We start from the raw sequence: 20,872 nt of genomic DNA, 5'->3' as shown, positions 1-20,872 counted from the left end.
GGCCTTGGTGAACTGTCAACACTCAGTTGACTTAGCATGCATCCTTGCTGCAACATGAATGAGTGAAAGCCAAACCCAGGCATTTGATAGACCAGAGACCCAGTGCCCTTGACGTCATATGGCTAATGCATCAGAAAAACTTTGGCTCAGCAAGACCTAGCTTTTAGCAGGCCTCCCTTTCCCTTCGTGAGCCTTTTACTTTGTTTAATAAGGTCTCAGCTTCTAACCAAGCTTCCCCTCTTTCTTCTCCCATTCTGGAAGGTGTTAAAGACCAGACTAAGATAGAACCAGGCCCGGCTGGGCTGTCAAAAATATAATGAGCAGGGAGTTTCAGGGCCCTTCCAAATCACAGCTGGAAGATGGTAAATCAAGTGACACACCTTCCTTCCAAGAAGATAGGGAGGCTGAACAATGGGGGGAAAGGTGTGGGGGAACTAATTAGTCTACATACCAAAGTCAAATAGCATGCATTTGCATGCTGTTTTTTCTCTTTTGACGTCATTAGGATCCGATTGGTTTCTATAGTCATTCAATGCATAGCAAAGGTATAAAAGATGTGCGAGGGTTTACACATCCAAAACATGAAAGAACAGCTACACTTCCTCTGCTAGCTGGTCTGATCAACCATCTGACAGTGATTAAAACCACTCTAGTTATACTCCCCATGTTCTTTCTTTAAGCTTCTTAGTAATGCAAGCAGCAAACCAGAGAAAAGATAAATGGTGCAGGGCTTGGTTATGCAAGTACTAAATGACTGTGCAGTAACAACTGTGCGGTTAATGTCTTGTGTAGCCATGGCCACCGAGTTTCACACTGGAGTCAAAGTGGGTCTTTAGGCAGCACTGTCTTGCCTTCAGCTGACACCATGCCATTCCACCATCTTAGTGCAACTGTTTGGGGCATAGTTAAACCCTTTTCTACCAGGTGCTGTTACATCAAGCCCCATGATCTGGGCCAGTGGAGGAAAGGCTGAGTTTGCCAAAATGACCGTCAATAACCCACATCACTGGGTATGGAAAGAAGACCATGGGAATGGTCCAAGTCTCTGGAATACACTTGCATAACACCCGTTAGCTGGGATGTCTGGTGAACTTCCCTTTGTGGTCCATCAAGAGGGTCATATTGTTTCTGGTTTACATAACCACACACATACTGTAAGGGGTAGATGGGGTGTCTGTAGGCCATTAATGGCTCCAGCACAGCTCCACAATCTGCCAGCTCATACCGACAGCAGCTCAAAATCTGTTCTCATCTTGGGGGCCAGTAGGATAGAACAATCAGGACAAACTGAAAATGTGAAACAGCTGGTGTATGACCATCCTGCAACACACAAACATCTGAAGTCATGCAGGAGTTTCCTCACCAGCATCCAAACTCTCAATGCCACACCCAGGGAGACACGACTACAGATGTGGAATGAGAAGCTGAAGAAAATGCCTGACAGCGAAAAATGGGCATTCCAGTGGCCGAGTCCTTACCACCAGGGGCTGATGAACCATGGCAAAGGTGGCGATGATTCAACTATACATACTGGAGTTGGACGCTACAAGGAACTGATGAAGTAGGGCTATACCATTGGTTCAACCACCTGTGACTGTGGCACAGAGCCTCAGACTGTACAACACTTGGTGTAATGCCCACTGCTTGAAGGCACATGTACAATGAAAAAATCTTGCAAAGTACAATAAACAAGCACAAGCATGTGTAACAAAATGGGCAAATGTGGTGTAGAGACATGAGAAGAAGATGATCTTGGGGGTGTCCTTCCCTCACCCATGCCTGAACTAAAACAATCATCACTTTACAAACATCCACCTCACCCGTGACTTGCCAGCGCCACATTAGTTACCCACGGCACTGTAACCAGTTTATTAGTCAACTTTGTGACTACAATAGCAAACTGCTCCTGGATTGGAATGGCTCTTTATCTGCAGACAGTAGCCCTAAAAGGCCAGAGCAAGTGCCTAGCACAGCCCCAGGCCCCGGATTTACCTTGTTCTGAGCCTACTGTCAGATCAGCCAGAGCATGAAGTCCCACCACACAGTGCTGGTGGGACCACTGCTCCAGAAGCCACTAAAATCTGCAGTCAGCCACTAAAACCAGCAGGAGCTGTCTCCACCCTTCTGCCTCTCCAGGCAGCTGGAGTGCTATGGCTCCAACTATGATTAAAACATGCCAGCATAGCCTCATGGTGACAGGCTGCTGCCGACATCTCTGCCACCACGCCTCAGCTCCTGATCTTTCCTCCTCTTGCGCAAAGAAGCATTACATTAATGTCAGCATTTAGCGCAGGTCATTGTTCTGAGCTGGATCTACGCCTCTCTGCTGGCTGTAGCAAAGGTAGAGGGCAGAAATCTGGTGGAGGAACTGGTTTAACCTCAGTGAACCTCCTTGTACCACATCTGCCCCGAGTTCTCAGAACGGACAAACAAGTTCTCTCATTTTACACAGGGGAAAACATTTGCTGAGTGGTGCAGTGAACCAGAGAAGCTGGGATTCCTAGATTTGCACCCACGTAAATGGAATGCCATTGTGGATGCCAGACAACGTCCACCCCCACCTCCCACCGTGCCATGGTCATGCATCTGCTTTCCCTCCCCCTATGGCTGTTTGCTCTTGCGATACCATCCAGTAGCCTGATAGTGGGCAAGCAGCTGTGGGCCATGCCTAGGGGAAGGGTGCCAGAATGGAGTTAGGGGTGCGACTCATTTTCCAGTCCCCTCCTCCCACCTGCACTTTTCCTGCTGCAGTTCTGGCCCTGGCCCAGCAGCAGCGGGGAAGAGAGCAAAGAAATGGCAGTGGCATGTGCTGCAAAAACAATTTGGAGATTTGGTGCTGCTGAAGGGAACATCACTTCTTTTTTTCTGCCTCTGAAAACAGTGGGTTTTTGACTGCTCTGCATGCATGTCGGTGATCAGAAAAGCAGGTGACATCTCCCACCCACAGCAGCAAACCTTCAGCTGCTGCTCTTCCCTCCCCACTGCTGGAGCCAGAGCTGCTGAAGGAAAGGTGCAGAGCACAGTACTGGCCAAAGCCCAGGTCTCACCACTTACATCTCTGATATCACCAGAGAGACAGGGCCCATATTTCTGCCCTGTGTTGAAGCAAAATGTTTAGGGTTTCTTTACAAAGAATAAAAAGACAGGCCCCAAAGGCCCAGGTTTGATTTCCTTCTGCAGGTTATTTCTAACAACTGACCCACCCCCGGGCTCCCATGTGACTATGGGGTTGGAAGGGATGCAGGGTTCACATAGGACTGGGAGGGACCATCCCAGTGGAAGAAAATTCAGGCTCTACCTATTTTTCTTTTCCCATGGATACAGGAGAAGTGAGATAACAGATCAGATGCCTCTCCTGCATGACTTCAAAGGCGAAGTCTCCTGCCTGCTTCACTAGACTAGCAGGTGTTTGCATCACTGGTGTCAGTTTGGGCCTCTGCCTAATATAGGTAGGGAGGAGCAGCTGTGTCAAGAGAAACAACCCAGATTGAAAATCCCATCACATAACCCTCTTCCATGGAAACTATTGTGTGGCCACCAGAGGAACAGGAAGGTTGAGAGAAACAGGTGAGTGTCCTGAAGACCATTTCTCAGGTAAATGGAGCTTCACAGGAAACTGGAAGAGGTGTGAGATCAAGTATACAGGGCAGCGTGCACTAATTAAGAAAGCTGCTATTTGAACATACAAAACTCTGAGTAAGTACCAGGAAGAGTTTCAAATGTTTGGATTACAGGAAAAAAAAATCCCAGTAAGTAATTGACTTTGTCCCCATAAACCAGCAACCCCCCCCCCCCAATAACCCTGCTGTTTTTCTAGTTTAAGTTGAAATCAGAAATTCTGATTTTTGAAACCTTTTCCGTTTACCCCTTTTTGCCACTAATTGCTGCAGTAAGGAGGATGGCAGGGGGAAATGTTGGGTCCCATATTATATTTTCATTCTCTTTTCTCTCCCCCACCTCCCCCTTCCCCTCTGGTTAAAACTTCCTCTAAGATGAAGAAATTTGGAAAAGCTACTGCAAGGAAAAGGAGACATGAAAAAGTGGAGGAAAAAAGAGACTTTGCCATCATTATTCCTGCTCTTGCTTTTGAGAGGGTAGGAAAGGAGAATGCCATGCAAGACAAAGAATACAAATCAATATTAAAACATATTTAAAAAAACCAAACAAACTGGCTAATCCTTTAAACAAATGACTCAGGAAGTTCAACACTTGTCCCAAGACTTTGTCCAGCCTGTCCAGCATTCAGCACAAGGTGGCCTTACCCTGCTGGGTGAAACATTACGATTCAGCAGCTAGGAAAGGAGAGGGGGATCCAGGCAGCTGGCCCCATGGGGCCAACCACTGTACCATGGTCCATCACCAAAGATGGTGTTAGACCCTGGGGGTCCTATGCTGAGCTGAGATATGGGCCCCCTCTTCCCACACTCATACACAGGATGACTTGCACTATAGGCATCACCCCATAGCCTGAAGCAACAGGTCTTGGTCCCCACTCCTAACACTAGCTCTGGCTCCTTCAACCCCAGTGTGAGACTCTTGGTGACCGAGATCAATAGTCAGCAGTGAAGCAAGTGGAAGCCGTCCGATCACAGACTGACCAGGCCTCCATTTTAAGAAGCAGCCAGCACTAGGTACTTCAGAGGACGGTGTCTAGAGTGCTGGAGAGAATAATCGGGGGATAATCTGCTTGAAGAGGTGTTGCTTTCAGCCCATGAGCCTGAGGTCACACCCTGACACGTGATGGTACCTGTCTCTTCCTTCCAATGGGTAAGAGGGGCTTGCTGTCACTCAAGATAAGCCCTATCACACCACAGTTATGATGGGTACAGGCCTGTACTGCCTGTGGGCACCTTGTCCCTCACTGGAGGAATGAGTCTCCCCTTCCCAGGCTCCGTGGTCTCACCCATGAGGTGGCATTAAGGTGCTCCATGCTGTGCAGCAAGCATGGGTAGTAAGCAAGCCCTGTTCTCCCCAAATCACTGAGTCCCTGTACTCATGCCCCTCAGGGGGAAGGCTGCACAGACCATGGGCTGAGAGCCAGAGAGCCAGCATCTTAGTGCAGGCACTGTCTTGCCATGACAAGGCAGCTATCCTTCTCCAAGCATGGGAAGCCAGGATCTTCTCAGGCACGTGCCCTGGGCCCCGACCACATTGTGCCCTGTCTGAGGGCCCTACTTTTCTATGAATGTCCCTACCTGTGGGTGCACAGTCATTGACAGACTCCTATGCTGAGCCTGTTTGCCTGGGACCCCTGTCCGTAGAGAAGGCTCAGGGCAAGAATCAGTGACAGAAGATGCCCAGCTACCTCCCTGTGGGTTGGGGCTAATTGATGGGAAGCAGGCTTCTTGCCCAGTGAAAGCAAGAAGTGCCATACGCACCTCACCCAGGCAGGGGCCTCTTCTTAGCCTCAGCCACATCCACCCACTAAGCCTGATTTCTCACTCCCTCCTCCCATGGAACCCCTGTTGACTTTCCCCCCAGGCTGTTTCTGATGTACTCAGGGCTGAGCCAGTGGAGGATCAGGTGCATTGCCTGCCCACATGTACAGCCCCACCCCAGGGCAGGTCACTCCCCACCACCCCCTCTTCCCCTAGCTGATCTGCCACCTCCAAGCCCAGTCACTGCCCTCCATACAGGGTCAGCAACCTAACTGGACAAAGTGTTGTTGAAGTCAGTCCAGCTGATGTTGCAGCCTGGTCTAGGTTTATTGAGGGAGCCCATTCCTCCACCCCCATTAGAATAGGCTTTAGTCCCCTGGGGCTGGGATGGAGCAGACCAGGGCGGCTGGCATGTGAGAACTGACTCACTTTGGGGAACCCATTCTCTCCCCCTCTCCCCAGCTGCAGCCAATCAGAAGTGCTGCAAAATTTTAATTCTCACCTTCCAAGCTGATTGAGTGGAGCCCAAGGGAGACACGGTTCTTGTGCTGTTTGGTTTTGTTCCAGTTTCTCTCCTTAGCCATGCGGTACCCTTGCTTGAGGCATGTCCTCCCTCACTGCAGAGCCATGGGTTGGGGCTCGGGGGAGGCTGGTAGTTGGGGCTGCCAGGGTCCCACCCTTGGCTTGGCTTCTGACTAGTTGTGTGACCGTAGTCCAGTCATAGCAGCTCCGCAGGCCCACCCACACCCGACTCCAGCGCAAGCTGGGCAAACACCAGTTCAACCTCCCTCCTCCCCTTTTTCCCCTGCTCCCATCCTGAGAAAGAACTGGAGCTGGGGGAGGGCAGGTTGGGGCTAGGGGAAGAGGCTGCAGTGATGCAGCCTCTCTTGCTGGATTGACTCCAAATTGGAGCTCCATCCCCCACCCTCCCAACCCAACAGCTCATGTCTGTTGAGTCTGGAGGATCTGTCTAACTCATGGTGCTTTCTGTGAACTGCCATAAGTTAGACTGGGGAGCTGCACTTCTGTCTGTGCCTGGAGACACTAGACTTTCCCCCTTACTTCCAGGACTCATCTAGAGGGCCTCCAGCACCTGGAAGGTGGAAAGCCCTAAGGTAGGGTTTATAGCTATTCCTCAGGCACCACAGCAGGGGTGCAAACTGAGATGGGGAGGTGGAGTTGCAGGGGCCAAGGCCTGGGGAACAGGACAATTCTCCCAGATCCAAGCCCGTCTCTCCAATTTTTCAGCCAGGTGAAGTTGTGCAGATCCCAGCTAGGTTGAATCACATTCGAGTAAAATTGTAGGCCGTCTCAAGGCCTTTACTGAGTGCCAAACATACAGCACCTGCTGCTTCCCCCTCCCTGCGCTGGGAATGGGCTGCAGGGTTATCTGAACTGCTGTCGAGCCTGCGCTGAGAAACCCTGGAAGGGGCACATACCAGCACACTCACCTCTTGTAGATGATTTGAGATCAGCAGTGACAAGCTCCCCCCCGCCCACCCCTGGTCAGAGGTATTATCCCAAACTCTGCTCTAAGTAACAGCAACCTGTGTCTTTGCTGCATGCTTTGATAGGAGCACACGTGGGATGCAGGAGTCAGATTCCTTCATTCAGGGCACTGCAGAAGCATAGGGAAGATTCTGGTACACCCCCCCTGGGAACTGATGGTTGAGTTATACAAGGGGTGAGGGAAAGGCATAAAGTGATTCCTATTTCAGAGAGGGAACAGAGGTGCAGTGAGGACCAGGGCATGTTTACACACAGCCTCATACTAATTAAATCAGAACAAGCCTCTCTGTGGATGGTTCTATTTTAGGCTAAGGGGAGGATTGGTTTATATTTAACCTGTTCACACTTGATCTAAGCTAACTGGAAGCTGCAACTCAGCCTGTAATAGGAAGAGTCAGATGAGTGTTTGCAGTAGCTCAATAAATGCATCCTGTCAGTTGTACTAGGGATAATTTTCCACAAGGACTGTCTGTGGGACTCACTGGGGAAGCCCACTGTTGAGCCAGAAGCCTGAACCCATATCTCCTAAGCCCAGCACCCTCACCACAAGCCTGTCTTCCTACATCAGTCAGTGCCTCCTTTCAGTGCCCTTGTTTCTTTTTCCTATTGGTTTCCTTCCACTCCTTGTGCCGCACCTTTATATCCTTCAGATCCCTCACTTCTGCTGCGCTCCCCGGTGGCAGATACCAGCCAAAGCTTGAGTCTGTGTAACACACCCAAATTACAGCCAGTGCCGGTCATCTCAGAATCATAGTAATCATAAAAAATGAGGGTTGGAAGGGACCCCAGGAGGTCATCTGGTCTAACCCCTGCTCAAAGCAGGACCAGCCCCAACTAGACCATCCCAACCATTGAGCCGGGCTGTAAAAGCCACCAAGGATGGAGATTCCACCACCTCTCTGGATCCTGCTGGGTCGAGCCAGTGAGTTGGTGTCCACGGGCCTCAGTGTCACGCCGACAGGCAGCATGACATGGTGTGGCCATCCGGGGCCAGGATGCTCAACGCGGAGCAGGAATCAGATTCCCTCCCCCTGATCTTTGCTACTGTCTTGCTCTGAGCAGCCCCTGCAGGTGTGTGCAGAGGAAGGAAACGCAGGGGAAGTCCCAACCAAGACATTTATTTTATTTCATAATAAAAAAAACCCAAAACAGACATAACTTCCTGAAAACAACTTCCTACCTCATAATTTCACAGAAATTAGCTTGGAAACTTTGTTTGTCCTCCCTGCTCCCATTCCTGCCTCAGGCCCTGCCCTGCGCCCTCCCTGAGGGGAAAGCCATCTCCCCAGCTCTCCTGAGGACTGTGACAGAAGTACCAATGCTCTGAGAGGGGGGCAGGCCAGACTGCCCTGTCCTTGCCCCTTGAGCATGGTGAGCCTGGGCTAGTAGCTGAATGGTCCCTGCTCACCTCTGCCCCTTCTCCATGCCACAGGGGTGCAGCAGTGTCAGCTGGCATGGCTGGCTGATGATTTCTCTCCCTGTGCTGGGCCTGAGAAGATGGGTCCTGGCCTTTGCCAGGTCTGCTACACAAAATTCGGCCTCTCCCTTGCTGTACCTCACTGACACCCTGCTCCCATCCCACTGGCTTCCTTTGTCAGCACTGCCATGTACCTTATCCTGAGAGGTCCTATCCCTCCTGCCTCAAGGCCACCCTCCTCCTCTGTCTCACAAGGGAGCTAGCAGCAGCTGATTTCACACAGTTCAGCTCAACTTCAGACCTGCAGCTGGTCAGAGGCTGCTAGGTTTGGTTTCTGTGCCTCTGAAATACCCCACACCAGAGCAAACACCACTGGGGCTCTGTATGTACCATGTAATGTGACAGTAAATCTCCCCACCCCCAGAAGATGCCAACCTGCCTGCTCATCCCCTGCTGCAGCCCTGTGCCACAGCTGGTGTCTGAATTATGCCCAGGCAATGGAGGCCCTTGGTGTATTCGAGAAGAGATGAGACAGATGAGAGGAGGCCTTAGGGCATGGCATGGAGGGAACAAGGAGGGGCAAGCTGGGTCTCTGTCAGGGGCCCTCACGACTGCTCTTCACCATGCTCCATGCTCCTTCCAGCTAGACTCATGAGAGATGCCCAATGAATATGTATTTCAGTTGAGGACTAGGCCACTGCCTCACTCCTGGACACAGCCAAAGGACCCACCATGCCAGTCTGGCCTGGGTACCCCCTCACTAACAGTCCTGGGAGCTGCCCAGGGTATCTGGACCCCAGCCTTATGCTGATGTAGATTCAGGGTCTGGAAGTTTCAGACTAAGAAAGCCCCTGATCCACAGGCTATGGGACCTCATTACCAAGGAGCAGCTAATTTCCACTGGCACTAGAGCAGCCCTGCCCTGCACACATCCTCCCCTCAGAGAACCACAGGGCAGAGAACTGCCCTGCTCACAGACCAGCCCAACTTGGCATTGGCCTTCCAAGGGCCCACGCTCTCATCATGAACAGTCATACTGGGAAGTTTCCTCTGGGACTCAGCAAGGGTCCTGTCTCCCTGGGGAGACCTGCAGGGAGAGGGACACAGCATGTACCATTCACCCCCAGCCTCCTAAAGAGCTGGGTAGCTTCATTTTCACCAGCCACATGAAGGAAGGGTGCACGGGTCCCTCTGAGGGGACACAGAGGTGAACAGAAACAGCAGGCAGGCTCAAGCGGGCCTGTGAGATAGGGCTCCTCCTGGCTGCCGTGTACCTTAGGCTGGGTCTTCAGGTTCAGGAGGGGATGTGAGCTGCCAGGTTGAGAGCCCCGTTTCCCTCTCTTCTTCACAGGGCATCCCAGGGCTGCCACCAGCTTGCCTCATGTCCAGGCCCTGCATCTACAAAGTGGGGCTCACTCTGGGCCATGTTTCACTGCTCCAGTCTCTGAGGGGCCATAGGCAGCCCAGGGCAGGGGTTCACCTCCCTCTGGCAGGAACCCTGGTGCCCCAGTGCTAATGAGTTAATAAATTCATTTCTGACTAAGAAATTAGACCCTTAAGAAAAATCACCACCCCCCAAAGTAACCAGTTTGTTTATCAGCTCTGCCAAATTCCCTGGCTTGCAGGGCCCTTTACTCCTGGCCTTCAGTGTGGTGTCAGAAGCATGTGCGGCAGTGTGGAGATGACTCTCAAGGCAGCAAAGCCCTGGTGGCCGGCTCTGCTGAAAGGCCTCCTCCTCCCTGCCCTAACCGGGGCACGAAGGGATCCTGAGGGTGCAGCTGGTGACAGGGCCCAGGGCTTAGTCTTTTGGTGTCTTCTTGCTGCGCGAGTTCCACATGCCGCGCTTAGAATGGTAGTAATGGTAAAAGTTCCTGAGTCGCAGGCGCTCCACCTCCAACCCGCTCTGAAGGACCCTGCAGTGACAGGGGAGACAAGGAGAGGGAGACTAAAGTTCAGCTCAGGAGAAAGACAAAGCAGAGAGGAATCTGGAGAACAGACCCTTGGTTCTCCTCCAATTAAGGACTCTGTTATTCTTTTTTGAATATTGGACGGGGTTGCCTAATACCTACTCAGCCTAGCAGACTGAAGTGGAACTCTCTTGGTGGTACAGCTCTGACGCTTCGCAGCCCAGACGTATTCAAGCAAATTCATGGCACACGTCCCTGAAACCTCCAAAGGGTCTTCTGGCAAAACCAGCGAAGACCAGGCTTGGCACATATCTGAGGTGAATGTCAAATGATCCCCACCCCGCCACCACATTTCAGGTTTAATTTATTTGGGAAAAGGGAACCAAAAAAAAAAGGGCACAGCACTATTCTTTCTCTGCCAGACTTGGCACCATGTCAGAAAAAGAGAAGCGTTGGCTCTCCAGCCCCACTGGCCTTACCTGTCCAGGAGCTCCCAGTCCTCCCCGCCCCAGCGGTCTCTGAACTCCTCCGTGTTCATGCCCCCAACCCGGTCGAAGTCAGATTTGTAGATCCCAAAGAGGCCAAACCCATTCACCTCCCAGTAGCCTGAGAAAGGAGGAAAGCCAGGTGACACATAAGATCTCAGGGGTGGGATTGGTGCTGGAGTGGCAGGAGGGGCAAAGAGGCAGAGTGAGGAGCAAGGCTGGCTGCCACAGCATCAGAACCCAGCTAGTCCTGGTCCCCTGCTCCTTTGCCTCCGTGCTCTCCCCTCCTTCAAGGCCACACTGCCCTCTCTTGGAAATTGATGGCATCAAGCAGTCCCAAAAGGGCTTTGTCTCTTGGCCTCTAAAACAGGCCCTCCCCCACCTCATCCTCAGAGCAAACCAGTTCCCCTTGCTGGAAGGGATTGACCACATGCCCCTGGGGCAAAGGTACTGGGTAGAGGGGCAGGAAGGAGGATTGCTTCAGGCAACCATTTCTCAGAAGCCATCTATTACCTCCCTTCCCCTCCCCCACAAAGCAGGCTGCTCTCCAACAAGGCAGATCCCATACAGGGGCCATATATATGCAGCATGGGGCAGCTTCAAGACTTCTCCCCACCTCTACAAAAATGAATCTCTGCCCTTGCATGCTTCCTGGTGGTTTGCTCACACTTGACTAGAAGCAAAGCAATAGAAAACCTTCAGGGGTGAGGGAGGGAGGGATTCCTGGATGTTTGGGGCATTATGAACCAAGGAGTTGTTATTCTTGACTACTGATATTCCAGGACCGCCCCGAAGATCTAGGGCTGGGGCCCCAAGGTGCTGCATGTTGTACAGATACAGATGAAAAGGCAGAACTTGCCTCAGGGAGCCTTGTGAATCTGAGCTTGCAGATGTTGCCAGCGCACTCACCGTCATCTCACTGACATGCTTTCCGCTCTCTTTGTGTCACTCGCTTCACTACTGCTATCCTCTCAGGCATTTAGGTCTAACTGAACAAGCAACCTCCCCCTGCCAGGTTTGTCAGACAGCATTAAAGTTCAGTCCTATAGCATCTGACAGAGTAGATTGCTGTCAATGAAAGCTCAGGCCTTTCTGAACCATTAGTCTCCACGGTGGAGACTTGTCCAAGTCTTCTAGTGACAGCAGAATTGGTCAGAAGGCAGAGACAATCAGAAGTAACAGCAGGACTGAGGACTCCTGGGTTCTACACTGTCTCACTGTGAGCAAATTGTTCACCGTTTTCAAGCCTGTAGGGAGGGGATGGACAGAGCCGGTCTCTGGGAGTTGTATCACACTATCATAGTGTATCATAGTGCTTAGGGTCCGAAGGGACCTAAACAGATCATCAGGTCCAACCCCCTGCCCCAGACAGGAATGGATGCCGGGGACATATCACCTCAGCCAAATATCTGTCCAGCCTCCTCTTGAGGTAGGAGAGAGCACCACCTCCTTTAGAAGCCCGTTCCAGAGCCTGGCAGCCCTAACCGTAAAGTAATGTCTCCTGATGTCCAGCCCGAACCTTCTCTCCAACAATTTGTGACCATTATTCCTAGTAACCCCGGGTGGTGCCTGGGGGAACAGAGCCTCCTGCTATTTCCACAGGTGAGTTTGTAAATGGCCACCAGATCCCCTCTCAGCCTTCTCTTATGGAGGCTGAATAGGTTCAGGCCCTTTAGCCTCTTTTCGTAGGGCCTGACCTGTTGCCCCTTGACCATACGAGTGGCCCTCCTCTGGACCCTCTCAGTGCTAGCCACAACCCTCCTGAAGTGCAGTGCCCAGAACTGGATGCAATACTTCAACTGTGGCCTGACCAACACTGCATAGAGGGGAAGGATCACCTCCCTGGACCTGCTTGTGATGCATCTGCAGATGCACAACAAGGTGCGGTTAGCCTTACTGACTGCTTCCTCGCATTGGCGGCTCATGTTCATCCTGGAGTCAACAGTGACTCCAAGATCCCTTTCCACCACCTTGTTGACAAGAAGGGTGTTCCCCAGCCTATAGGTGTGTTGCTGGTTCCTTCTCCCTAGATGAAGCACCTTGCACTTGTCTGCATTGAACTCCATCCTATTCTCATCTGCCCACCTCTGTAACCTGTCTAGATCTGTGTGAAGCTTCCATGGAGTTTGCAATACTGTGATCCTCCCCACAAAGGGGCCTGGAGATGCGTGAAGTTTTCTTCTTTCTGTTCCCAGCCCATGCACTCAGTGAGAGGGGCATAAGACTTAGAGCAGGAGCTGACTCCAGACTGTATTTCTGACAGCAAGTACAGCCCAGCTCCTTGGAGGACCCAGCCTTTAGCCAGAACACTATGTGGGTAGCAGGGTAGAGGAGGACCTGTGTCACTGATCTCAGCAGTGCAGCAAGTTCTGGCTGGGCCAGGAGCCCAACTTCTGAGCTCTGCCATTAGCTACCAGCTAGGAGCTATGCCATTAGTTTCCTCAGTTGGATTAGCTCCTCCCTTCCCAGGGGGCTGAATTTGAGAGCCCAGAGCTGGCCCTCCCCACTGAGGACCATGCCATAGGGTGGGTTTGGCAATACATTACCACTGGGCTCCTGTGGAGAGCTGCCGCAGCTCAGCCTCATGACAATGGGTGCATAGGCCAGCTTGCCCTCCACGCAGTGTTTCCGGATGCTGTCCAGGATGTTAAGGGGGAAGTGGATGTGCAGGTCACAAAGGAACACGATGCTGCGCCCATCCTGAGGGAGGCAGACATATGGACAGACAGACCATTAGGATCATAGGAAAGTAGGGATAGAAGGGACCTCACAAAGCCATCTAGTCCAACCTCGTGCTCAAGGTAGAGTCATCCCTAACTAAAACATTCCAGCCAAGTGTTGTCCAACCTGCTCTTGAAAACTTCCAAGGATGGAGAGTCCACTATGTCTGTAGGTAGCCTTTTCCAAAGCTTGACCACCCTGATGATCAGAAAGTTCCCCCTAATCTTTAACTGAAATTTCCCCTGCTGCAGCTTGAGGCCATAGCTCCTAATCCTATCACCTATGGCCACAGGGGAAAGCCCATCTCCATTATCTCTATAAACACCCTGCAGGCATTTGAAAACTGTTATCCAATCCTCCCTCAGTTTTCTCTTCCCCAGACTAAAATAACTGTAGCTCTTTCAGCCTTTCCTCATACATCATGTTTCTCAGGCCTTTGGCAGGCAGCCGACTCCATGACAAGCAAAGACAAGCTGCTCTGGACAGACAGAGCCATCATTCCCTCCCAAAAACCCCAGTCACTCACCTCAATGGTATCCACCCCAGCCTGCAGTCCCGCTGAGCGCTCAAAGTTCCCTGTGCGCTTCAAGTACTGATACCTGGGAATAAAGTGCATGGCCAATGCAGTGTGTCAAAGGGATGGGGCTGCTCACCCTGGGGCTCAAGGGGATGGAACTCCAGCAGAGCAGGGAGCCAGCATAGTTAACTGAGAGGGACAGAGCCCAGCAGTGGTCACAGGGCTGAGCCAATCTCATGAGAGGTCTCCAGTGATCTGGGGAGGGGAGTGTGGGGGATGTTATAGCAGGGGAAGTAATGTTATAGGAGCTTGTGGAGGGTCAGCGCTTGAAGTAAGAGCGGGAACAAGCTAAAGAAACCTGAGCAGCAGTTAAGATTCCCTCCACACCAACTGCAGGGGCCTTGCTGTCCTAACGGACAGAGATGGGGCCCTAGAGGACCCCCCCCTCCCCACCTTCCCTGCTGCCTCACCTCAGATAGCTGAGGGGTTGGGTGTTCAGACAGGGATGCTGGGGTGTGGTGCCAGGGTGGGAAGTGGGACATCAGCAAGCATGGGCTCTGGGGCCTGTGTCCTTCCCTGCCAGGTTACCGGGGCAGCCGGGCTTCCTGCAGCGCCTTCTCCACGTCCATGTCATCGCTGTCAAAGTCCACCAGGATGATGTTGAAGTTCGCATCCTTGGTGTCCCAGTACAGGTTGGCCATGTCTGAGATGAACTGCTGAACCCAGCGAGCCTGATTCTTCACTGCCAGGCACAAGCACAGGCACCACTGAGGGTCAGTGTCTCACATGCTACCCTGCTGGGGCCAAGAGCCAGATCGCATCCCACCATGTGAGGCCTGAGACTTATAGGACAATCTTGGCACATCTGGAGCTCTGAATGTCTGCCCAGAGCGGCTGGACCTGCTTTCCTGCAACATCTCTTCTTCCACTGGAAACCTCATCCCTGCCGTGATCTGAGCTGCCCAAGGAATAGGGAGGCAGGCTCTGCTGCTGCCACAGCCACGAAGAGATTAAGGCTTACTCAGATGTTGGGTCCCTGGTCACCCAAGACTGTTGCACAGCATGGGGGAAGAGATGCCACAGGAGCCCCCTGACTGAGAGTGTGAGGGGCCAGGCCATCACAGCAGGGTGAAATCCCACCCTGGAAAACCTCATCTGCTTCAACTGTGCCCAGTGACACCCACGAGATGACAAAGTTGCTGTGCTATGCGGTCAGTGCTGGGCACAAGCACTTGGGGGCCCAGGCTTGTCTAAGGCTCAAGGTGGCCCCAGGCTCTCATTCCTGGGCTTAGGAGGGGTCTTGTGCTCACTGGGAGGAGGAGGCAGGTTGTGCCCCTTCCTTTCTCCCAGAGTCTCAGAGCATGCAGCTGCTCTGGGGAGCAGAGGCCCTATATAAATTATGCTCTCTGGGCCTTGCTTGACTGCCCTGAAGACCCCCTGAGACACTCACCGGGAACCACAAAGTGCACCATGACATCCTGCCTCCAGCTGAGGCGCAGGGGCTGGCACAGGATGGGCTTCCCATAGAGCAGGTTCCAGGTGCTGGGCTGAGGCTGGGACTCAGTGGCCATGGGGGCTGGGCCATCAGGGTTGGCCTCGGTGCTGTCATCTTGCTTGCCCTGGTGCAGCAGGACGTAGACGTACTCTGAGAGCCGCACAGTTCTCTGGCCCCTCTCCATCAGCTCCAGCTCCATCAGGTAGCGGTTCCCCCGGGCCGTGTCCCGTCGCTTCTCCACGTTGACAATCCGTAGAAGGGTGTAGATGCTGAGGGGAGGGCAGGGCAATGCCCAGGCAGTTAACTTTCAGGGTGAGACCACCACCTTTGTCCCCTCAAATGAGGAACCCAGTCCCTAAAGCTTGCCCACAGGCCAGCAGAACATGAGGGATCCACCCTCCTGGGGGCTTCATCTGGGGCCCCTCCAACATCAGGGGGCTCACAAGGGTGAGCTCATCACCCTCCCTCCCAGCTCAGCCAGGCCTCATGGGGCCACATCTCACTTTGCAGCAGGGTAAGGGCACAGCACAGGGGGCAAGGGCTCTTATAGGCACAAGGACTCTTACTCACAGGGGGTGGGTCTCCACAGGCACATCCAAGAATGGCTTCTCCATGGTCTCACAGCATCTGTACTCCCCTCCCTCCCCACCAGAGCATAGCCCTTGCAGGGCAGGGCAGGCTGGGCAAGAGGCAGGGCTCTCCACTCACCCCAAGGAATGCAGGGCTGGGGAGCTGTTGAGGGAGCAGGGCATGGGTAGCCCAGGCCTGGGTGACTATGGAGACCACACTCACCTCTTTGCTTCAGGACTGGAAGGCCTCTCCCAGGCCAGACCTGAGTGAAGACTCACCCTGTCCTGCTCCTGGTGGATGCCCTATACTTAGCTTGCCCAGCCTGAGCTGTCTGAGCAGGAAGAGGACAAGTCCCGCTCCCTCCCCTAGCTCCTCTCCCTACCCCCCGTTCTTCTCGTTGAGCTTCTCCATGTACTGGGCCACCACATCCACCACCTCACTCTCACTCAGCTGCAAGTTGCCTGACACGTTGCAGCGCAGGTCATTCCAGTCAGAGCGCAGGAGCTCAAAATCCACCGAGCTGACGCTGAACGTCCTTTGCCAGTTGATAGCATCCTCCAGCCAGCTCTGCTGCAGCTCTGCATTCTCGTAGCTGTAGTCTGACAACTCCTCTTCCTCCCCCTCCTCTGGGCCCTTGCCCAGGTGCTCCCCATCCTCCTGCTGTGACTCCGTCATCTCTGACATCCGCAGGAAGGATGTCACCCTGGTCCCCTCTAACAGGGCCACCTCTGAGGAGTTGTAATCCATGGCAGCTACCCCTGCGGCCCTGGCTGGGGAGGCAGTGGTGACCTCAAGGGCCTCCTTACTGAACAGTCTCTCTGCCTTGGGTGTCAGGATTCTGGGTCGCACTCCCTGCTTGCCCCTGGCTCCTGGGCCCTCTCGCTTATACAGCTGCTCCCACTTCCTGCCTCTAGCTTTAGGACTCTTCCTCTTGGAAAGCTCTGTCTCCCTGGAGAGGTGGTCCATAAGCCATGGTGCCCTGTGGCTGGGGATGGTGTGTAGCTTGCTGGAGGGAGCAGGACGCCGCTGTGGGGCCTTAGAGTGGAGATGAACCTTCCTTAGTGGTTTGGGGTAGATGAAGACCCCGGGGAAAGCGGCTTCCTGAACCGGGGCCTTGCGCTTCTTGGGCTGCAGCCGGGTCACGTACACTTTCTCTTGGGGCTTCTTGGACTCCTTCTTGGGTTGCTTCTCCTCCTTGGGTACCTTGGCCTTGCTGCTGAAGATGGGGACGGAGAGGTGGGGCTGAAAGTTCAGGGAGCTGCCTCGCTTTGATGGCGACAGCAGCCCCAGCCCATCCTTATCTCCCTCATCTGGCTCCTTGGCCATCCATCTGAGAGATCGGCCATGGACCACAGTCTGCTCTTGTGCAAGGGCAGTGTTCTCATTGTCATGGAAACCCCCGGCCATGGCTAGGGAGCTGGGGCTGGTTCCATCATGCACATCCCAGGTTATTGGCTGCCCTGGAGGTGCTCCTACATCATTAACCCTCCCTGGCTTGTGGCGGAAGGTGTAGTAGTCCACATCATCCCCATAATCCCTTGCAGCCAGAGGGATCTCTTTCCTCTTGAACCCAGTGCTCAGGCGTGAGTTTGGCACTGCTGGGCTCCTCTTCTTGGCATCGGGAGGTGGGTCTGTGGGCTCAGGGCTGTCTGCTCCTTCCTCCTCCTCTTCCAGGAAATCTGGAAAACAAATAAATACCCTGTAGGCTAATGAAACACAAGGGGAGTCTGGATACACCACAGTACCCGGGACTCTGATGTTCAATAGATTTCATAGATTTCTAGGGTTGGAAGGGACCTTGTAGATCATCGAGTCCGACCCCCTTCTCTAGGCAGGAAAGAGTTTAGATACTTGTCTAATCTCGTCTTGAACACCTCTAAGGTAGGGGAAAGCACCACCTCCCTTGGAAGCCCATTCCATATTTTGGCAACCCTCACCATAAAGAATTTATTCCTGATGTTCAATCTAAATCTACTCTTCTTTAGTTTGTGGCTGTTATTTCTAGTAACCCTGAGGAGTGCCCTGGTAAACAGAGTATCCCCTATTCCCTGCTAACTGCCTCTCCCCACCCCGATGTGTTTGTAGACAGCCACAAGATCGCCTTCTCTTGTGGAGGCTGAAGAGATTCAGGTCCCTCAGTCTGTCTAATGAACCCAGTCATGACAGCAGGTTCTCATAGTTGCTGCCTGGGTAGGGTGGCCCAACAGCAGGTTTGCTGCGAGGAGGGCTGTTGGACTGCCATTGGGTTCAATTAATGAATGGTGTCTTGGACACGGAAGTGCTGCCATGGGGCAGGAAAGGGACTTTCACTTTCACTGCTAGCTGTTGGGTCTGGCCTGGTTAGACCAGCTGTGTAGGGCAGAGGCAGCAGCATTTAGTACTTCTTGAACTCCGGAGCAGAATGGAAGGGCTCCTGTCACGCACACAACAGCTCAGAATGAGAGGCTGGTGTGCACTCATTTGTCTCTTTCTAGGCTGTGAGCTGACTGACAGGCCTCTGGGGTGCACAGGCTCCATCCTCCTCTTCACTCAACTTACCCAGGGAGGCAGATTTAAGTGGGCTACTAATACATAACAATGGCAGCCATGTTTCCTTCTCACGGTGCCTTCCATCCAAGTAGCTCCCAGAACATCTCATGCACCTTTCTGCCTCCTGAGGAAGGAAGGGAAGGCCCCTGGTACCATCTTCATAAACAGGGCTGCAGCCATCCAGGACATTTTTTTACCACGGTAGAGAGACAAGGGAATGCATAAAACACCCAGAGAGGCAGAAACTGTTAAAACTGACATGGAGAGGAGGAGAAAAACCACTGGATGCTTAGGGCAGCTGTGTGTGTTCAAAGAAGAGATTTTGAGAGAAGAATGGCTCAAACCCAGCACTGGTGAAAGATCCACTCAAGTTCCCACCATCTGTTTCAGCCCTCATCCAGCTCTGATGACCCAGTGTCATGAGCATTTATTGTGCATATAATAAATCAGGGCCCTGTGAATGAGGTGCTGTTTACATCTCCAATAATGTGACAGATTTTGTCCCACAGCAGTCCCAGTTGTTCTGATGCTACGTCTAGCCCAGGGGTCAGTAGCGATTTTGGCCAGACAGCCAAAAACACCCCAACTTCAACCCATGCCTCAGCTTGGCATGCCAGAAGCAGACAGCAGGGGAGCCATGAGGGGCCTGATCCTTGTTGCTGGCAGTGAGTGCATGTGTGCCTCAGGGCAATGGTGGGGGACGGGCCAGGATTGTGCTGTCTTGGCCCCTTCCCTGCCATGTTCCCCGAGTCACACATGTACCTGCCACCACCAGAGCCAGTGCCAGAGCTCTGGACCCCAGTGCAGCTGTTTGCAGCCTGCCTGCTGCAGCTGCCCAAAACCCAAGCCAGCTGTAGCAGGCAGCTGGGAAGCTTCAAACAGCTGTACTGGGGTCTAGAGTCCTGGCATGGGCTCTGTGGTGATGGCTGCACATGTGCCTCAGGGTGGATGGCGGGGGAAAGGCTGGGGTTGAGCTGCCCCCAGGTGCGCGTGCAGCCACTGCCACCACAGAGCCCGGATGGGGCTCCAGAGCCTGGTGCAGCTGTTTGCAGTCTCCCGGCTGCCTGCCACAGCCAGTTCAGGCTCTGGACAGCTGCTGCCTGCCATGAAGCCTGGGCTACTTGCAGCCTCCCAGCTGCCTGCTACAGGCAGCCTGGGCTCCATGGCTGACAGCAGCTGCTCAAAGCTGGGGCCAGCTATGGCATGCCAAGCAAAATGGCCTTGGGTGCCATGCCCTGGCAGGTGTGCCAGGGGTTGCTGACCCCTGGTCTAGGCCAAAGTGCCCCATGGACAGGAACTATTGAACCCTGCCCTCTCTTCCTGGTGATGTACACCCCATCTCCCTTTTAGACACAGGGAAACCAAAGCCAACAGAACTGTCTCACCATGAGGCAAACAGTGACTTGTTGGCAGGGTCATATCTCACTGCCCAATGACTCCACCTAACACAGGCTACAAGCACTTTCTCTCCATGTCCTCTTGAGGGAGCTCCCCTCTCTGTGTGTCCGAAGCTTCTCCATCAGGCTTTGCCTGCAGTACAACCAACTTAGTGGCCTTGAGGGGAAGGAGGCAGAGGAGACTTTTCCCTTTGCTCACATCCAGGGGATTTGACTGCAAACTCATTCACAGGAACCACGGCAGTGTGTCAAAGGGATGGGGTTGGTCTGATCAACACTAATTAACAGCCCTGCACTTGGGAAAGGATTTGGAAGGGAAAGAAAGTATTGATCCTCTTTGAAGGCAATTAAAACATTGCTCTCAGCAGAAAATTGGCTTTGGCCTGACGGGTGTTCTGACTTCCAGCGGCGGAGGCCGCCTGTGTGGGAGAGGGGAGGGACGGGAGGGCTCTTGGGTATGCAAGAAGGACCTGCAGTCATGGGCAGAGAGCCACACATCCTTGTCAGGCCCAGAACGTCCTCTGTGAGAAGGCAGAGATCTACTACTGATCTACCTGGGGCCTCTGAGACAGTCTGAGAGGCCACTGGTGCCAGCAATGAAAGGGTGCTCACAGGCACAGGCTGACTGACCCATTCCTGGCCTTGTTAATCACTCCCATTAGCCTTACTGCAATATTTCTACGGAGCACTCTGGTAAGGTTGGTGTCAAGGACACGGATGGGCCAGTACAACTGGGGTCAGGGAACATGGCGGCACTACTTCACGGGGGAGGAGGGGATGCATGGGCCTATTCCACGGTAGGACCCAAAGATAAGTGTCATGGCACTAAAGTGCTGGATTCAGTGGCTGAGGCCATTGGTAATGACGACAAAAGGTGTGGCCTGTCTAGGAAGGAAGAAGGAGATGCCCCCTTCTACACAACCTTGCCTGAGTGAGATCCCCCCATA

General features: G+C 53.2%; 1 protein-coding gene across 1 annotated transcript in view; it reads right to left on the bottom strand.

The window, feature by feature from the left end:
- Positions 1-9,521: 9,521 nt before the first annotated feature.
- Positions 9,522-20,872, bottom strand: part of B4GALNT4 (beta-1,4-N-acetyl-galactosaminyltransferase 4) — a 52,915-nt gene continuing 41,564 nt past the window's right edge. The window contains exons 14-20 of the mRNA XM_006019207.2: positions 16,382-17,678; positions 15,385-15,698; positions 14,523-14,676; positions 13,944-14,016; positions 13,243-13,396; positions 10,691-10,817; positions 9,522-10,217 (exon numbers count right to left, since the gene is read on the bottom strand). Coding sequence (XP_006019269.1) covers positions 10,103-10,217; positions 10,691-10,817; positions 13,243-13,396; positions 13,944-14,016; positions 14,523-14,676; positions 15,385-15,698; positions 16,382-17,678 — 2,234 coding nt within the window. The 3' untranslated portion in view covers positions 9,522-10,102. The remainder of the gene's footprint in view (positions 10,218-10,690; positions 10,818-13,242; positions 13,397-13,943; positions 14,017-14,522; positions 14,677-15,384; positions 15,699-16,381; positions 17,679-20,872) is intronic.

The sequence above is a fragment of the Alligator sinensis genome, unplaced genomic scaffold, assembly GCF_000455745.1.
Source record: "Alligator sinensis unplaced genomic scaffold, ASM45574v1 scaffold907_1, whole genome shotgun sequence".
Taxonomy (NCBI): Eukaryota; Metazoa; Chordata; order Crocodylia; family Alligatoridae; genus Alligator; species Alligator sinensis.
This window is presented reverse-complemented; position numbering and strand designations above follow the sequence as displayed.